The sequence below is a fragment of the Moschus berezovskii genome, chromosome 14, assembly GCF_049115385.1.
Source record: "Moschus berezovskii isolate FMDL1 chromosome 14, NW_MosBer_1.0, whole genome shotgun sequence".
NCBI lineage: Eukaryota > Metazoa > Chordata > Mammalia > Artiodactyla > Moschidae > Moschus > Moschus berezovskii.
Genome location: NC_142473.1, coordinates 89,152,995 through 89,172,155, shown reverse-complemented (window position 1 = coordinate 89,172,155; position 19,161 = coordinate 89,152,995). Strand labels below are relative to the sequence as shown.

The 19,161-nt window shown below is 43.9% G+C and overlaps 1 protein-coding gene across 1 annotated transcript; it reads right to left on the bottom strand.

The window, feature by feature from the left end:
- Positions 1–1,128: 1,128 nt before the first annotated feature.
- Positions 1,129–3,049, bottom strand: LOC148775792 (endogenous retrovirus group K member 7 Gag polyprotein-like). The gene is given in 3 exon segments (XM_088843435.1): positions 1,129–2,310; positions 2,563–2,686; positions 2,688–3,049. Coding segments are annotated over 3 exon segments (1,668 nt in total).
- Positions 3,050–19,161: the final 16,112 nt, after the last annotated feature.

The following is a 19,161-nucleotide window of genomic DNA, read 5'->3' as shown; positions in this document are numbered from 1 at the left end:
TGGGGTGCTAGGGGAATAGTATAAAAACAATCTTTTAAGTCGATAATCAATTCAAATGTCCCTTTTGGGAAAGCAATGGGGGAAGGTAAACCAGGCTGTAAAGGACCCATAACAACCATAGTTTCATTAACTTTTCTGAGATCCTGTAACAGCCTCCATTTTCCAGATTTCTTTTTTATAACAAAAATAGGAGAGTTCCAGGGTGAGTTAGAGCTCTCAATGTGACCAAGTGCCAATTGTTCCTGCACCAATTGTTCAGCGGCCATGATTTTTTCTTTTGTAAGAGACCATTGATTGACCCATACGGGGACGTCACTTTTCCAAGTGATTGCATCCGCATGAGCCACAGGAGATGCAATGGCTTCTCCTAAAAATACCCAAGACCTGATTGATGAGGCAAGGACTTAATTTGAACAGGCAATGGATTTCCTTCTCCGTTTTTTCCCAATCCCTGCTTTGGCAATAAACCTTGATCCATTAGCATCCGGCCTACTGTGTCACTAGGTGCAAAAATATAGACTCCCATTTGTTTCATAACATCTCGCCCCCATAAATTAACCGGGATATTGGGTAGAATATAGGGCTGTATATGTCCTTCATGGCCCTCAGCATCCTTCCACAGAAGTAACTCAGAGCTTTGTTCAGGATTATGGGATTGACCTATTCCTCGTAAAGTGGATGTGGCTACCTGTTTTGCCCAACTTTTTGGCCAGTCATCTAAAGAAATCACTGAGACATCGGCCCCAGTATCTAGGATCCTGGTGAACTTATGACCATTAATAATAAGTTCCAGCTCAGGACGCGTTTCTTTTATATTTTGAATCCAATATGTATCTGAGGATCCAAAACAAGCACCCTCCCTGGGTTGAGCAGTTCTAACTTTTCCAATAGGTATAGTTGGCAATATGATCAGTTGAGCTATTCGCTGTCCTGAGGGAATACTGACGATATTTTTAGGGGCGCAGGCCATTATTTTTATTTCTCCTGTGAAATCCGAATCAATTACTCCGGGGGCAATCTGCAAACCTTTCATAGTCCAGCTGCTTCTTCCTAATAATAACCCTACTGAATTTTGAGGCAGTGGCCCATGAACTCCGGTGGGCAAGGCTTGCATGCTCATTTCTGGAGTTAATACTGTATAGGAGGAGGAACAGAGGTCCAATCCTGCGCTGCCTGAGGTAGCTCTGTGGAGGTCTTTAACTCTAGGTTTGTTATCATTCCCTGATGATTTTCCTGAAGGGCCCCATAGCATTGTTTCGGGGCCTGGGGCTGGCCCCTCACCCAGTTTCCCAACATAGGCTCCAGAGTTTTTCCATTGATATCAGTTTTAGACCTGCAATCTCTAGCCCAATGTCGTCCCTTTTTACATCTTGGACAAATTTTGGGACCTTCATTTTGCTTGTCAAGTATCCCCTTTTGTTGTTGGGGGCATTGTATGGCCCGATGTCCCATCTGACCACAAGAAAAACAACTTCCAGGGGGCCCATTAACTCTATTCTTGATTTTTCCTTTTGTAGCCTGTTGGTATAATATTTCTTTTACAGTTTTTCCTTGCAAAGCAGCCGCAATGGTTAAGCCTTGCATATAAGATGGCCCAATATCGGCACAGATTCGAATGTAGTCGGCTATTCCCCCTTTTTTTCGGTAAGGCCTCAAAGCCGCTTGACAAGCAGAATTAGCATTTTCATAGGCCAATTGTCGAGTTATGACCATACCGGCTTCTTCATCTCCTATGACTCGTGAGACTGATTCTAGCAGTCGAGCCACGAAATCCTGATAGGGTTCGTTGGGGCCCTGCCTTATTTTTGATAAATCTTCTGATATTTTATTAGATGTGGGCAGTCTTTTCCAGGCTATTAACGCTGCTTCATTAATCTGGGGATACGCCTCAGGGGGGTAATTTAATTGTTGATTAGTGACCCTATATACCCCTTCTCCCATAAGCATTTCAAAACTTATTTGTAGCCCATTCCTTCTGTTTCTTTCTGCTAAAATCCCACATTGCTCTCCAAATTCCGATTTCCATAAAAGATAATCTCCTCCTGTGAGACAGGCTCGAGAAACTTGTTTCCAATCATTGGGCGGAAAGTATTGGCTATTTAAGGCCTCAATGATAGACATTGTAAAAGGGGCAGTTGGCCCATACTGAGCACAGGCTTGTTTTAGTTCCTTTATCTGTTTAAATGGTAGAGGCTCATAATATCTCCTCTGTTGAGCATCCTCAAGGACAGGGAATAAAATAGGAAAACCTTCTAACGTCTCTCCATGCTGTCTTGCCTGCTGAATGGCGAGCTGTAAAGGGGAGAGAGTCTGGGTAATAGGGGCCGGATTTTTGTTAGTGGGAACCAAAGAAGGAGCTTCTGGTTCCTTAATTAAACCCGTTGATGGTGGATCTAATCCTGCTATGACTGAAGGAGGCTGCGGGGGCGCAGGATCAGAGAGGAACATAGGTTGGGGGAGATAATTAAAACTGAGGATATCAAGACGTTTAGTTATAGCGGTAAGCAATTCCCTAACCTCTGAGAAAGGGGATGTATTTATGGTTTTTTCAGCTGCGAATACTTCCCATGGGTTTTCTTCAGAGTGAGAGGCCGCGGCTTCTTCTAAATCTGCCTGATCGGCAGATTCTGACTCCAAGTCAGAGTCAGAAAGGGATGGAGCAAGAGGTTTTCCAGGTATATCACAAATATGCTCCAAGGTGGGGGGCAGTGGGCAAAGTTGTAGGCCTGTTGATAATGGCCTTTAATGCGGCCTCTAATTTTTTACTCTCGTGTTCAGGATCTAAGCAATCTCGAATTAAGGTCCACAGAGAGTAAGCGTCCAAAAGTACCTTATCAGCCCCATGTAAAGAATAATATTGCTGAATTTGTTCCCCCACCTTTTTCCAGGTCTCAATATTAACAGTACCATCTTCTGGGAACCAGGGGCAAACGTCTTCCACAAATGACAGAAACCTTTCTAACTTGTTTTTAGCGACAGTTATCCCTCCAACTTTTAGCATGGTTTTAAGCATAGCTACAAAAAGTTGTCTACTATTACCTTGACCCATAGTTTATACTCTCGACTGAAACCCTCTCCGCCCTTTACAAAAACATTTAACTTTACCTCTTTTATCTACTGGGATCCCCTCGTACTCACCGGTTGGGCGGCTGCAAATACGTAGTCCGATCAGGTCCCTGTTCGGGCGCCACCTGCCGGAGCCTGCCAGCAAAGAGAACAAGTCCGGACAGCAACAACGTAGAAGCCTGAGAAAAGAATTAAGGAGTAAAGAATGGGATCAAGAGGACTGAATGCTCGTGAAGCAAATCAGTGACTTTATTGAAGACGGCTAGGGTTTATATACCAAATGAGATAGGGGACAGGTACATAAAAATACCATCTGGTTTAATCCTTTACCAGGTTAATTATTACATCTATAGAAGATTACAAAGGCTTGTTTGCTTTCTAAGACAAGCTTGTAATTTAGACTATTGCTCACGAGATAAGAAAAACAAGTCTGCAGGCTATAAAGATTAGGGAGTACATTCTTAATCTATTTTAAGAGATAAGGAAAACATACCTACATAAATCTGGGGGGAAAAAACAGGAAACTAAGCAAAGGGTCATTTGCTCTATTTTTCTCAAGGAAGAACAAAGAAGGCCTGGTAAACGTTTTATGACTCTTTTAAGGGGTGGCAGGACAGGGAACAGCACTTACAAGGCGTTCCCAGGGCGGACATTTGGGGCCTTGTTCAGGCCGGCTCCCTGCAGGCTCTAGGTCAGTGATCACGTTATCGTGACTATCTTGGTCGTGAAGATCTTTTTTGTACAGTTCTTCTGTGTATTCTTGCCACCTCTTCTTAATATCTTCTGCTTCTGTTAGGTCCATACCATTTCTGTCCTTTATCGAGCCCATCTTTGCATGAAATGTTCCCTTGGAATCTCTAATTTTCTTGAAGAGATCTCTTGTTTTTCCTATTCTGTTGTTTTCCTCTATTTCTTTGCATTGATCACTGAGGAAGGCTTTCTTATCTCTCCTTGCTATTCTTTGGAACTCTGCATTCAGATGCTTATATTTTTCCTTTTCTCCTTTGCTTTTCGCTTCTCTTCTTTTCACAGCTATTTGTAAGGCCTCCTCAGACAGCCATTTTGCTTTTTTGCATTTCTTTTCCATGGGGATGGTCTTGGTCCCTGTCTCCTGTACAATGTCACGAACCTCCGTCCAGAGTTCATGAGGCACTCTATCTATCAGATCTAGTCCCTTAAATCTATTTCTCACTTCCACTGTATAATCATAAGGGATTTGATTTCGGTCTTATCTGAACGGTCTAGTGGTTTTCCCTACTTTCTTCAATTTAAGTCTGAATTTGGCAATAAGGAGTTCATGATCTGAGCCACAGTCAGCTCCTGGTCTTGTTTTTGCTAACTGTATAGAGCTTCTCCATCTTTGGCTGCAAAGAATATAATCAATCTGATTTCGGTGTTGACCATCTGGTGATATCCATGTGTAGAGTCTTCTCTTGTGCTGTTGGAAGAGGGTGTTTGCTATAACCAGTGCGTTCTCTTGACAAAACTCTATTAGCCTTTGCTCTGCTTCATTCCGTGCTCCAAGGCCAAATTTGCCTGTTACCCCAGGTGTTTCTTGACTTCCTACTTTTGCACTCCAGTCCCCTATAATGAAAAGGACATCTTTTTTGGGTGTTAGTTCTAAAAGGTCTTGTAGTTCTTCATAGAACCGTTCAACTTCGGCTTCTTCAGCGTTACTGGTTGGGGCATAGGCCTGGATTACTGTAATATTGAATGGTTTGCCTTGGAAACGAACAGAAATCATTCTGTCGTTTTTAAGATTGCATCCACGTACTGCATTTTGGACTCTTGTTGACCATGATGGCTACTCCATTTCTTCTAAGGGATTCCTGCCCACAGTAGTAGATATAATGGTCATCTGAGTCAAATTCACCCATTCCAGTCCATTTTAGTTCACTGATTCCTAGAATGTCTATGTTCACTCTTGCCATCCCCTGTTTGACCACTTCCAATTTGCTTTGATTCATGGACCTAACATTCCAGGTTCCTATGCAATATTGCTCTTTACAGCACCGGACCTTGCTTCTATCGCCGGTCACATCCACAACTGGGTATTGGTTATGCTTTTGCTCCATCCCTTCATTCCTTCTAGTTATTTCTCCACTGATCTCCAGTAGCATACTGGGCACCTACCAACCTGGGGAATTCCTCATTCAGTATCCTATCATTTTGCCCTTTGATACTGTTCATGGGGTACTCAAGACAAGTATACTGAAGTGGTTTGCCATTCCCTTCTCCAGTGGACCACATTCGGCTGTGGTCCATGTGATCAGATCGACTAGTTTCCTGTGATTATGATTTCAATGTGTCTGATACTTCCTTTACTCAGTTCAGTTCAGTTCAGTCGCTCAGTCGTGTCCGACTCTCCGAGACCCCATTAATCACAGCACACCAGGCCTCCCTGTCCATCACCAACTCCCGGAGTACACTCAAACTCATTTCCACAGAGTCGGTGATGCCATCCAGCCATCTCATTCTCCGTCGTCCCCTTCTCCTCCCGCCCCCAACCTTTCCCAGCATCAGAGTCTTTTCCAGTGAGTCAACTCGTCTCATGAGGTGGCCAAAGTATTGCAGTTTCAGCTTTAGCATCAGTCCCTCCAATGAACACCCAGGATTGATCTCCTTTAGAATGGACTGGTTGGATCTCCTTGCAGTACAAGGGACTCTCAAGAGTCTTCTCCAGCACCACAGTTCAAAAGCATCAATTCTTCGGCGATCAGCTTTCTTCACAGTCCAGCTCTCACATCCATACGTGACCATGGCAAAAACCATTGCCTTGACTAGACGGACCTTGGTTGGCAAAGTAATGTCTCTACTTTTTAATATACTATCAAGGTTGGTCATAACTTTCCTTCCAAGGAGCAAGCATCTTTTAATATCCTGGCTGCAATCAGCATCTGCAGTGATTTTGGAGCCCAAAAAAATAAAGTCTGACACTGTTTCCACTGTTTTTCCATCTATTTCCCATGAAGTGATGGGACCAGATGCCATGATCTTTGTTTTCTGTATGTTGAGCTTCAAGCCAACTTTTTCACTCTCCTCTTTCACTTTCATCAAGAGGCTTTTGAGTTCCTCTTCACTTTCTGTCATAAGGGTGGTGTCATCTGCATATCTGAAGTTATTGATATTTCTCCCGGCAATCTTGATTCCAGCTTGTGCTTCTTCCAGCCCAGCGTTCCTCATGATGTACTCTGCATATAAGTTAAATAAGCAAGGTGACAATACACAACCTTGACGTACACCTTTTCCTATTTGGAACCAGTCTGTTGTTCCATGTACAGTTCTGACTGTTGCTTCCTGACCTGCATACAGGTTTCTCAAGAGGCAGGTCAGGCGGTCTGGTATTCCCATCTCTTTCAGAATGTTCCACAGTTTATTGTAATCCACACAGTCAAAGGCTTTGGGATAGTCAATGAAGCAGAAATAGATGTTTTTCTGAAACTCTCTTGCTTTCTCCATGATCCAGCGGATGTTGGCAATTTGATCTCTGGTGCCTCTGCCTTTTCTAAAACCTGCTTGAACATCTGGGAGTTCACGGTTTACATACTGAAGCCTGGCTTGGAGAATTTTGAGCATGACTTTACTAGCGTGTGAGATGAGTGCAATTGTGCGGTAGTTTGAGCATTCTTTGGCATTGCCTTTCTTTGGGATTGGAATGAAGACTGACCTCTTCCAGTCCTGTGGCCACTGCTGAGTTTTCCAAATCTGCTGGCATATTGAGTGCAGCACTTTCACAGCATCATCTTTCAAGACTTGAAATAGCTCAACTGGAATTCCATCACCTCCACTAGCTTTGTTAGTAGTGATGCTTTCTAAGGCCCACTTGACTTCACATTCCAAGATGTCTGGCTCTAGGTCAGTGATCACGTTATCGTGACTATCTTGGTCATGAAGATCTTTTTTGTACCTTTACTCAAGCAATTACCAATTTCTGGTTATAAGGAATCTTCCTCCCCTACACTGATACTCAAATAGACTTCTTCACTTTGATTCTTGTCTATATCCTCTTCGCCTAAGACAGACATTCCCAGCCTTCTACTCCAACATACTCATATACTTAAAAAAAGTTTAACTCCTACTAAACTCATTATTTCCAAAATCCTAGTTTTCACCTTAGTCAACCCATTTATTACACTTGTGCTTATTTTAACCTTTGGCCCTTGCATTCTAAATAGGCTTGTTAGTTTTGTCACTCAAAGGATTCAGGTGATAGTTCAGGCTGCCACTGGAAAGATGATGGTGCTAGCCACGTATTCCAGAGTCCCTGCCGAAGACCCAACAAGACCATAAGACCTCAAATGGAGTCAAGACCACTTAGAGTCCGACCATGACCCCTTCCCACGATGTCCCAATTCAGCAGGAAGCACCCAGAGACGAATACGTTGCCCCTTATCCTATCAAAAGGGTCAGAATGTAAGGTCGGACCCTGGTGGCCTTCTTGACTTCCCCTTCCCGGTGGCTATCTTGGCTCCTTCTTCCCCTCTCCATCACCCGCCGGAGGGAAGAAGTCCCGCCAAACCGCTGAGGAATCTCGGACATAATAACCCTCTGCCGAGATCTACCCTGCTTCCTGACCTCCAGAGTGACCAACCCGGTCTCACCACCTCGACTAGCTGACCATTCGCAATCTCGCATTCCCGAGCTTTACATTATTTTAGGCCTGTCCAGGTTATATGATGCCAATTCCTGCCCCGAAGGCATAAAAATCGCACCCTGCCTTTGTTCGGGGCAGAACTCCTCATGGCCATTCTTGTGGTCAGTGGGTTCTGCCCAGGAGTGCACTGCCAATAAAGCCTGTTACTTTCCCTTGGTGTCTGGGTTATTTCCTTATAGCTTGAGACACCCGTTTCCGCGACCTTACAGAAACTCCAATACTTTGGCCACCTCATGCATAGTACATTAACATAGCTTAAGACCAACATTTCCATAAGAAAAATGCATTGGTTAACTCAAGGTTTGAGAATAGTTAACTTCAGGTGAAACCAGGTGTCATTATGGCAACACAGTATTTTAAGAGAAACCTCCTTTTAAATTTGTAAAGAGAAGAAAACAATATCACTAGTTTGTTTCCTTCTGCCGCTTAAGAGAGATAAAAATGTCTGACACTTGCAAGCTATTTCCTCCTTTTGGAGACCCCTGGCATTCCTCCCTGTTACCTTCTCACAGTGAAAAGAAAAGAGAGAAATGATTTTCTTTTCTTTCCTGAGAACAAAGAAGATAAAGAGAACAGCGAGCAGACCAGATCCCTCCTAGATTTTCCTTCACTGCTCCTAATCTGCACTCTGTAGCTAAGTCTGCTTTTCTACTCCCTAACTCTGCTTGAGCTACATCCTGTATCTAGTCTCCTCTAACCCCATGCTACTTACACCCTGGTGCTCGCCTTTCACACAGACCACCCCTTGTAGTTTTCCTCCCTTTTGCATTTCAGAAAGAAAGCAGCAGTGCAAAGAACTAGAGACAAATGGACCTAATGACCGGGCTACCTGATACCAGCTCTGATTTTTGTGGGGGGTTATTGCTGCTGTTATTTTATAATTTTATTTATTCATTTATTGTCTATTTTTGGCTGCACTGGGTCTTTGCTGCTGCGTGGACTCTCCTCCAGTTGAGGAGCGTGTGGACTTCTGGTTGCAGTGTGAGGGCTTCTCATTCAGCTATTGAGCCTGTGCACGAGAGCTTGGGAGCCAGCTGCTGAGCTAATGTGCTGCAGCTACAGCAGCCCTCACATCCTGGAGCCTGGGCTCCACAACAAGAGAAGCCCTCACATCCCAAGGAAGAGTAGCCCCCACTCACTGAGACTAGAGAAAACCCATGCGCAGCAACAAAGACAGTGCAGCCAAAAATAGATAGATGAAATAAACAAGTAAAATCAACACTTTAAAAAACTAAAGCAAAATAGATAATCAACAAGGACCTACTGTTATAGCACAGGCAACTGCACTCAACATTTTGTAATAACTTAAAAGGGGAATGATGGCAGAGTGGAAGGACGTGTGGTCACCTTCTCCTGCGAGAACTCCAAAATGAAACTCACTGCGAAACAAAAACAGCAATCAACAGGAGAATGCTGGATCCACCGAGAAAAGGTTCCCCACATCCACGGGCAAAGGAGAAGCCCAAACAAGATGGCAGGAGGGCGAAATCGCGCTTAGAATCAAACCCTATGCCCGGCAGAGACGCGCGGCAGCTCAAACACAACCTCACGCACCAGGACCCAGGGGCCCACAGAGACTGCGCAGACCAGCCTCTGAGCGTGTGAGGGTCTCCTGTGGGGGTGCAGGCCAGCAGCGGCCTGCTGCCGGGACAGGGGCTCTGGCTGCAGCAGACCTGGGTCAGGCAGCACGTGGCACAAGCCCTGGAGGAGGTTGCCATTAGCCCCACCACAGAGCCACCGAGCAGATGACCCACAAACTGCACAACAATTATACCAAAGAAATTCTCGCACTGTTAAGAAAGTTCTAGGACCCACAACAGATTTCCCAACCTGGGGATCTGGCAAAGGGACTGAGAACCCCCAAGGAATTAGACATTGGAGGCCAGTGGGATTTGATTACAGAACTTCCACAGGACTGGGGAAACAGCCTCCTGGAGGACACAAACAGAACCTTGTGTGCACCAGGAGCCAGGAGAAAGGAGCAGTGTCCCCACAAGTGACTGAGCTGGACTTCCCTGTGAGAGTCCAGGAGTCTCTGGTGGACGCTGGGTCAACACTCTGGCCTCAGGCAAAACAACAGGGAGGGAACGCAGCCTTCCCATCAACAGAAAATTACGTTAAAGATTACTGAGCGTGGCCCCGCCCTCCAGAACAAGACCCAGTTTCCCCCACAGTCATTGTCTCCCATCAGGAAGCTTCCATAACTCTCTTATCCTTATTCATATGAGGGTACACAGAACGAAAACCACAATCACAGAAAACTAACCAAACTGATCACATGGACTACAGCCTTGTCTAACTCAATGAAACTATGAGCCACGCTGTGTAGGGCCACCCAAGACGAACAGGTCATGGTGGAGAGTTCTGACAAAACATGGTCCACTGGAGAAGGGAATGGCAAACCACTTCAGTATTCTTGTCTTGAGAACCCCATGAACAGCATGAAAAGGCAAAAAGATATGACACTGAGAGATGAACTCCCCAGGTTGGTAGGTGCCCAATATGCTACTGGAGAAGAGTGGAGAAAGAACTCCAGAAAGAATGAAGAGATGGAGCAAAAGTGAAAACAGTGCCCAGTTGTGGATGTGACTGGTGATGGAAGTGAAGTCCAACGCCATAAAGAACAATACTGCATAGGAACCTGGAATGTTAGGTCCGTGATCACGGTAAATTGGATGCGGTCAAATAGGAGATGGCAAGAGTGAAAACTGACATTTTAGGAATCAGTGAACTAAAATGGACTGGAATGGGTGAATTTAATTCAGATGATCATTACATCTACTAATGTGAGCAAGAATCCCTTAGAAGAAATGGAGTAGCGATCATAGTCAACAAAAGAGCCCAAAATGCAGTACTTGGGGGCACTCTCAAAAATGACAGAATGATCTCTGTTCATCTCCAAGGCAAACCATTCAATATCACAGTAATCCAAGTCTATGCCCCAACCAATAATTCCAAAGTAGCTGAAGTTGAATGGTTCTATGAGGACCTACAAGACATTCTAGAACTAATACCAAAAAAAAAAAAGATGTCCTTTTCATCTTAGGGGACTGGAATGCAAAAGTAGGAAGTAAATTGGACTATACTACAAAGCTACAGTCATCAAGACAGTATGGTACTGGCACAAAGACAGAAATATAGATCAATGGGACAAAACAGAAAGCCCAGAGATGAATCCACACACTTATGGACACCTTATTTTTGACAAAGGAGGCAAAAATATACAATGGAGAAAAGACAATCTCTAACAAGTGGTATTGGGAAAACTGGACAACTATCTCTAGAAGAATTAAACTGGAACACTTTATAACACCATCAGTTCAGTTCAGTTCAGTTCAGTCGCTCAGTCGTGTCCGACTCTCCGCGACCCCATGAATCACAGCACGCCAGGCCTCCCTGTCCATCACCAACTCCCGGAGTTCACTCAAACTCATGTCCATCGAGTCGGTGATGCCATCCAGCCATCTCATTCTCCGTCGTCCCCTTCTCCTCCCGCCCCCAACCTTTCCCAGCATCAGAGTCTTTTCCAGTGAGTCAACTCGTCGCATGAGGTGGCCAAAGTATTGCAGTTTCAGCTTTAGCATCAGTCCCTCCAATGAACATCCAGGATTGATCTCCTCTAGAATGGACTGGTTGGATCTCCTTGCAGTATAAGGGATCATAAACATAAACTCAAAATGAATTAAACATCTAAATTTAAGTTAAGAAACTATAAAACTCCTAGAGGAAAACATAGCAGAACACTCTCTGACATAAATCACAGCAAGATCCTCTATGACCCACCTCCCAGAGTAATGGAAATAAAAATAAAAAACAAACAAACAGGACCTAACTAAACTTAAAACCTTTTGCACAACGAAGGAAACTTAAGCCAGGTGAAAAGACAGCCTTTAGAATGGGAGAAAACAATAGCAAATGAAACAACTGACAAAGAATTAATCTCAAAAATATACAAGCAGCTCATGCACCTCAATACCAGAAAAATAAATGACCCAATCAAAAACTGGGCCAAAGAACTGAACAGACATTTCTCCAAAGAAGACATACAGATGGCTTACAAACACATGAAAAGATGCTCCATATCAATCATTATCAGAGAAATGCAAATCAAAACCACAGTGAGGTACCATCTCACACCAGTCAGAATGGCTGCCATCAAAAAGTCTACAAACAATAAATGCTGGAGACGGTGTGGAGAAAGGGTACCCTCTTATACGTTGGTGGGAATGCAAATTAGTACAGCCACTATGGAGAATATTGTGGCGATTCCTTAAAAAACTGGAAACAGAACTGCCATATGACCCAGCAATCCCACTGCTGAGCATACACACCGAGGAAACGAGAACTGAAATAGACATCTGCACCCCAGTGTTCATCGCAGCCCTGTTTATAACAGCCAGGACATGGAGACAACCTAGATGTCCATCGGCAGACGAATGCATAAGAAAGCTGTAGTACATTCACACAATGGAGTATTACTCAGCCATTAAAAATAACACATTTGAGTCAGTTTTAACGAGGTGGATGAAACTGGAGCCTGTTATTCAGAGTGAAGTAAGTCAGAAAGAAAAACACCAATACAGTATATTAACACATATATATGGAATTCAGAAAGATGGTAACAACGGCCCTATACACAGAGCAAAATAGACACAGGTGTAAAGAACAGACTTTTGGATTCTGTGGGAGAAGGCAAAGGTGGGATGATGTGACAGAATAGCATTGAAACACATATATTACCACAGATGCAGTGTGGGCCAGTGTGTGGTGTGCATGTCAGGCCAGCAAGGTGAGTGGAGGGTCCCATCGCAGAGCTCGTCTCAGTTTCTCAGCAAGGTCCAAGGGAGGGGACCACCAGAGGTGGACTCATCAGAGAAGCCCACCCAGTTGCGGTGGATCTTCCCTCCCGGGCTTGGGCGCCAGAATGTAAGGCGAGTGCAGAGAAAAAGAGAGCGAGCCGGGCAGTCAGGCAAGAAAAGGAAATATATTAGAGGGAAACCAGAAGGTGACTGGCCCTTAAGGAGAACCAGCAATCCCTTTCTGACGGAGTCCTTCTTATACCCCACCAATGAAAAATCCTCTCATGGGATGGTCATGTATCCGGAGGTCTGGAACCTGGTGTCTTGCAGCATTGAGAAGACAGGCGCCAGTGAGAAAACAGCATGCTATTTGGGCAATTTGGTCAGTCTCACGGATCACTGTGATTCTATTCTTTGTTTGCGAGGTCGACATATGGAGCCATCTTATCAATGAGAACCCACGTGGGCCCTATGACTACCCATGTCACAATGATCAGATTGGAGACATCACCATAAATTATCTTTAGCTGAATATGTTCAAAGATAAGCTGGAATACATGTATATATTTCCATGCATTTTCAGCTGAGCATATTATCTCCTAAATGTATGCTTTTAATATCACTCTCTAATAAAAGGGGAACAGGACACTTCTCCGGTGGTCCAGTGGTAAAGAATCTGCCTACCAATGCAAGGGACATGGTTTGAATCCCTGGTCCTAGAATATTCCACATGCACAGGGGCAACTAAGCCCCCATACAGCTAGGGAAGCCTGCACACTCCAGAGGACAAGTTCTGCAATAAGAGAAGCTGTTGCAATGAGAAGCCCAGGCACAGAACCTAGAGAGTAGCCTCTGCTCGCTGCAACTAGAGAAACCCCGCGTGCAGCAACAAAGACCAAGTATAGCCAAAAATAATTTAATGTAAAAAATAAATAAATGACAGAAGCTCTTTGAAGAAATGACTGAGACTAGAATTGAGACAGTAAATATATGAGCCAGGATAATCTTCAAGTATGAGAAAGTAAAGAAAGACAAAGCAAAAAACCCACAAAGAGAAATGTTAAATGAAAACAAGAGCCAATGGAAGTAGCTCTCAATAGCCAAAGCAAGAACAAACTAAGAAACCTAATAATGTAGTGCTGGCTTATAACCAAAAGTTTAAATGAACTATCAAGTTGTCCAAACTGATAAAAATAAATGATTACATAGTTTTATCTGTACACACAAGCAATTAGTAATCTGAAAAGGAATTTAATTTGCTTTCAATAATGTCAACATTAATAAAATACTTTGGGATTGATTTAATGAGAAGGCCAAGATGTCACACTGGAAATTATACACCATTGCTGGAAAAAACCCTAAATAAATGTAAAGATATTCAATACTGATGAAAAGACTTAAGATGGCAAGGCTATGCAATGTATCTTCAATCTGAAATGAAGATTCAATATGAATTACAAAAGTCCTTTAGGAAGAAATACTCAAGCTGACCCTAACATACACATGGAATGACAAGGGACTTCAAAGAGCCAAAACAACATGAGTCTGCAGTGCAAAGGTCCTCTGGTACGCTGTGCTAAATCGCTTCAGTCATATCCGACTGTTTGCAACCCTGTGGACCATAGCCCGCCAGGTTCCTCTGTCCATTGGATTCTCCAGGCAAGAATACTGGAGTCACCGTGCCCTACTCCAGGGGATCTTCCCGACCCAGGGATCGAACTCCTGCATTGTCAGGTTTGTTCTTTACCACTAGGGCCACCTGGGGCAAAAGTGTCTAAATGGAGATCAGGGAAACACAGTTAAGAGAAGGGACTTAGGATCAGGAAAGGTAGTGAGGAAAGGAGGCTCATGGTCACACTCAGAGAAGCCCAGCAGGTAGTTCTGCAGGTGGAAGAGGAGGAGGAAGCAGGCCGGAGCTGTGTAAAGAGGGAACTAAACCAGGGGCTCCCAACCTCTAGGATCTAATGTCTGATGATCTGAGGTGGAGCTGATGTAATATATTAGAAATAAGCATTCAACAGATGAATGGATAAGCCCAGTGTAGTATATACACAATGGAATATGATTCAACCTTTAAAAACAAGCTAACTCGCACACATGCTCTAATGTGAATGAACCTTCAAGTCATTATGTGAAGAGAAACAAGGCCGACACAAAAGGAAAAATGTTCCATGATTTCACTAGTACGAGATATCCATATAAGACAAACTCCAAGTAGAATAAGGTAGCCAGGGATTGGGGGTGGTGAGTGTTTAATGGTTACAGTGTCACTTCAGGAAAAGGAAAAGATTCTGGAGATAAATGGTGAGGATATTTTTACAACGTGAGTGCAGTTAATGCTATAGAAGTGCATACTTAAAATGATTCAAATGATAAATATTACATGCTTGTAATCACAATTGATGCTTTTGAACTGTGGTGCTGGAGAAGACTCTTGAGAGTCCTTTGGACTGCAAGGAGATCCAACCAGTCCATTCTAAAGGAGATCAATCCTGGGTGTTCATTGGAAGGACTGATGCTAAAGCTGAAACACCAATACTTTGGCCACCTCATGCGAAGAGTTGACTCAAGGGAAGGACTGGGGACTGGAGGAGAAGGGGACGACAGAGAATGAGATGGCTGGATGGCATCACCGACTCGATGGACATGAGTTTGAGTGAACTCCGGGAGTTGGTGATGGACAGGGAGGCCTGGCGTGCTGTGATTCATGGGGTCGCAAAGAGTGGGACACGACTGAGTGACTGAACTGAACTGAATCAAAATTAAAAAATCATACAGGTTACAACATGGAAAAGCACTGAAAACATCCTCAGTGAAAGAAGCCATACAGAAAAAGCCATGCAGATCAGTCATCTTGTCACTTTAAATCCACAAAAGTTTTTGACATAAGGGAAAGCCCAGTGGTGGTCCCAGAAAAACAAAAGTGCATTAGAACGAGAAAGACATCTGCACAAAGTTTGGGCAGCTGATGTAAGTTGAAGTGGTACTATGGATAGGATTATAATGTGGACACCATAACTATCCCCCAATTGGGGGTTATGGGCTCGTTCCCTGGGAAAGTGACCCTGTTTAGGGAAAGCACATTGCATTTTTCGGTGTGAATACAGAAAAGTTTGTACCACTATTTAAACTTGAAGCTTTGAAATTTTACTACAAAGTAAATTACTTTTCACTACAACCATATAAGTCACATGCTAAAAAATCAGAGATGGCATCAAACATTGCAATAGAGTCCAAGACTTAACCAGACCAAAGTCAACTAAAGTAGTGATGCTAATTGCCTTGTAGTAGCCCACATGGTATTAAAAGTCACCGTAGGAAGAGTAGCCATCATGCCTTGAGTGATGTGGATGGCCCTGATGGAACTGAAACTATGAGATGTCAGAATTCTAGTTTTCCATGTAACACTACAACAAAGCAACTGTCAGAACTATAAAGTGAATTCAGGGACTTCCCTGGCAGTCCAGTGGTGAAGATTCCGCACATCCACTGCAGGGGGTCCGGGCTTGATCCTTGGTCAGGGAACTAAGATCCAACATGCTGAGTTGCATGGCCAAAAAATAAATCAGAACTGCAAGATCATGTGTGATTTTCTACATTATAATGAACTATCAGAAAGAGAAAATAAGAAAATAATACCCTGTACAATTGCATCCCCCCAAAACTAGAAATTTAACCAAGGACTTGAAAAAGCTGCAAGCTAAAAACTGCAAGACACAGTGCTCAATTAAACTGAACAGATATGAAAAGATATCCCATGCTCATGGGTGACAGTACCGTTAAAACCTCCATTCTAACCAAAGTAACGTACACATTCATGCAATCACTACCAACATCTCATTGACATTTTTCACAGAAACAAAAACAATGTTACCATCCGTGTGGAACCACAAAGGACCCAGAAGAGCCAAAGTGACCCTGAGAAAGAGAACAGGCGGGCAGCATCTCCATCCCTGACTTCAATCTATATTACGCACCTAAAGGCACCACAAGACGTGTGGAACTGTATCAGAAACAGGCACAGACACCAGAGAGCCCAGAAATAAATCTGCAGGCTCATGGTAATCAATTTACAAGAAAGGAGCTAAGAACACACACCCAGGAAAGGACAGTCCCCTCAATAAGCCATGCTGGGGAAAATGGACACCACACACCAAGGAACGACCCTGGACACCATTCTATACCACAGACAAAAACGGACGAAAAACCCACAACTTTCCACATCAAGCCCTAACTGTCCTGGATCCTCTGAAGACAGACACTCAGCAACAGCCACACACAGAAAGTTTCTTCCCTATTTTCCTCACGTTTTCCTTCAGCGGCACCACCTCCTTGCAGATCTGGAGGAAACCAGCCTCCTATCAGACTCGACTGAACCCCACAAGTACCAAAGATGAAGCCCCAGCAGGTCCTGAGGTAACCAGGCTGTCAACCTGAACTGAACCCCACAATGTCCCAAAGCAAAAACCTGAGCAGGTCCTGAGGCGACCAGACTCCCGTCCGCGGCCACAAGCAGCCTGGCGCTCGGTCAGAGCGGGAACTCCGCTTGGGGTGGGGGCGGGGCGGGAGGCGGGCTCCGCGCTCCTGCCAGCCAATGAGAACCACAGATCTAGCCGCCCTCACTCGCGCAGGCGCAGCCAAGCGGAGACACCGCCCCTCAGGACAGTTCTGCTAGGTCCATTAAACTATGGAAATTCAAACAGAAACATTACCAATATCTAAAACTTCTCCAAAATCGTTCAGTTCAGTTCAGTCGCTCAGTCGTGTCCGACTCTCTGCGACCCCATGAATCACAGCACGCCAGGCCTCCCTGTCCATCACCAACTCCCAGAGTTCACTCAAACTCATGTCCATCGAGTCGCTGATGCCATCCAGCCATCTCATTCCCTCTCTTCCCCTTCTCCTCCCGCCCCCAACCCTTCCCAGCATCAGACTCTTTTCCAGTGAGTCAACTCGTCGCATGAGGTGACCAAAGTATTGGAGTTTCAGCTTTAGCATCAGTCCTTCCAATGAACACCCAGGATTGATCTCCTCTAGAATGGACTGGTTGGATCTCCTTGCAGTCCAAAGGACTCTCAAGAGTCTTCTCCAGCACCACAGTTCAAAAGCATCAATTCTTCGGCGATCAGCTTTCTTCACAGTCCAACTTGCACATCCATACATGACCATTAAGGAATAATTAACTTGAAACTGTAGAGAATGAAATGTAGTCACCAAATTCACTCAGATTTATTAACAGACATTTAAACTTTGAAACTATGAAAATTGTGGACATAAACATAGAAAATCTACATGACCATGGGTTTGGCCTGTATATCATGAGCTTTGAGTTTTAACACACAAGCTGTCAGTCCATAAAAGAAGAATATTGTGGACTTGATAGAAATAAAGATGTCTATTCTGAAAGACCTCATTCAAAAAATACAAGCCACAAACGGAGAAAAATATTTGCAAAATTCATATCTGATACAGAATTTGGACACAAAATAGACAAAGACCTCTTGAACAACCTTATAAACAATAAGTGAAGATCTGAACAGACACCCAGCCAAAAAAAGTTATACAGACAGTACAAGACAGAAACACGCTCAACATCATACACCATTAGAGAATTACAAAATAAAGTCACGAGTTATCACACTACACATATTAAGCTGCTAAACTCTAAATACATGACAATACCCATTGCTGGAGGCTGAGGAATAGCAGGAACGCTCCCTCACTGTTGGTGGGATGCACGCACAGCCACCTTGTAACACAGTTGGGCAGTTTTCTCTAAAGCTAAACAAACCTCACCTTGGGATCCAACAGTAGTACTTCCAGTATTTAGGAATCTGCTTTGAAAAATCCATGCCCAAATGCAAACAAAGATGAACTTAGGCACAGCAGCACTATCCATAATAGTTAAAAGCTTGAAGTAATCAGGGTATCCTTCAATAGATGAATGCATAATCAAATTGGGGAATATCCATGTCAAAGTAAGTAGAAGATGCCACCCCAAAATATGCCTCTCTGCTGTGAGGATTGCTTAAGTCCACTTCCAGGGGAAAAAAAAAAAAAAAGAGGGCTCTCCGTAAACTAAGTAGCAATTGCCATTTTGTGATGGACATTTACAACAGAGAAATCTCTGCATTTAAGGGTTGTCCCTTTTTGCACCAGAAATAAAAGGATAATTAAAACTCAAGTAACTTATCAATGGAGAGGTCCCAATCTATAAACAATCATACCCTTCTTTAGTGTGTTTTGTGTAATTACCTTCCATAATGGGCTTCTCCCATTCTTCAGGGTCTTATTTTTAGCTGAAGATGGCATTTATGGTGATGACTTTGGACATTTTGGGGAGTTACTCAGGTTTCTTTGGTAGCTCCCCTGTATACAGAAGCTATTTTGTTGTTTTAGTCACTAAGTCATGTTCACCTCTTTGTGACCCCACGGACTGTAGCCCGCCAGGGTCCTCTGTCCATGGGATTCCCCAGGCAAGAATACTGGAGTGGGTTGCCATTTCCTTCTCCAGAGGATCTTCCAAACCCAGGGATTGAGCCCAGGTCTCCTGTATTACAGGCAGATTCTTTACCACAAAGCCACCAGGGAAGCATAGAGGAGGTATGCTTCTGTTTTTTCTCCTGGTAATTTGTCTTTTAT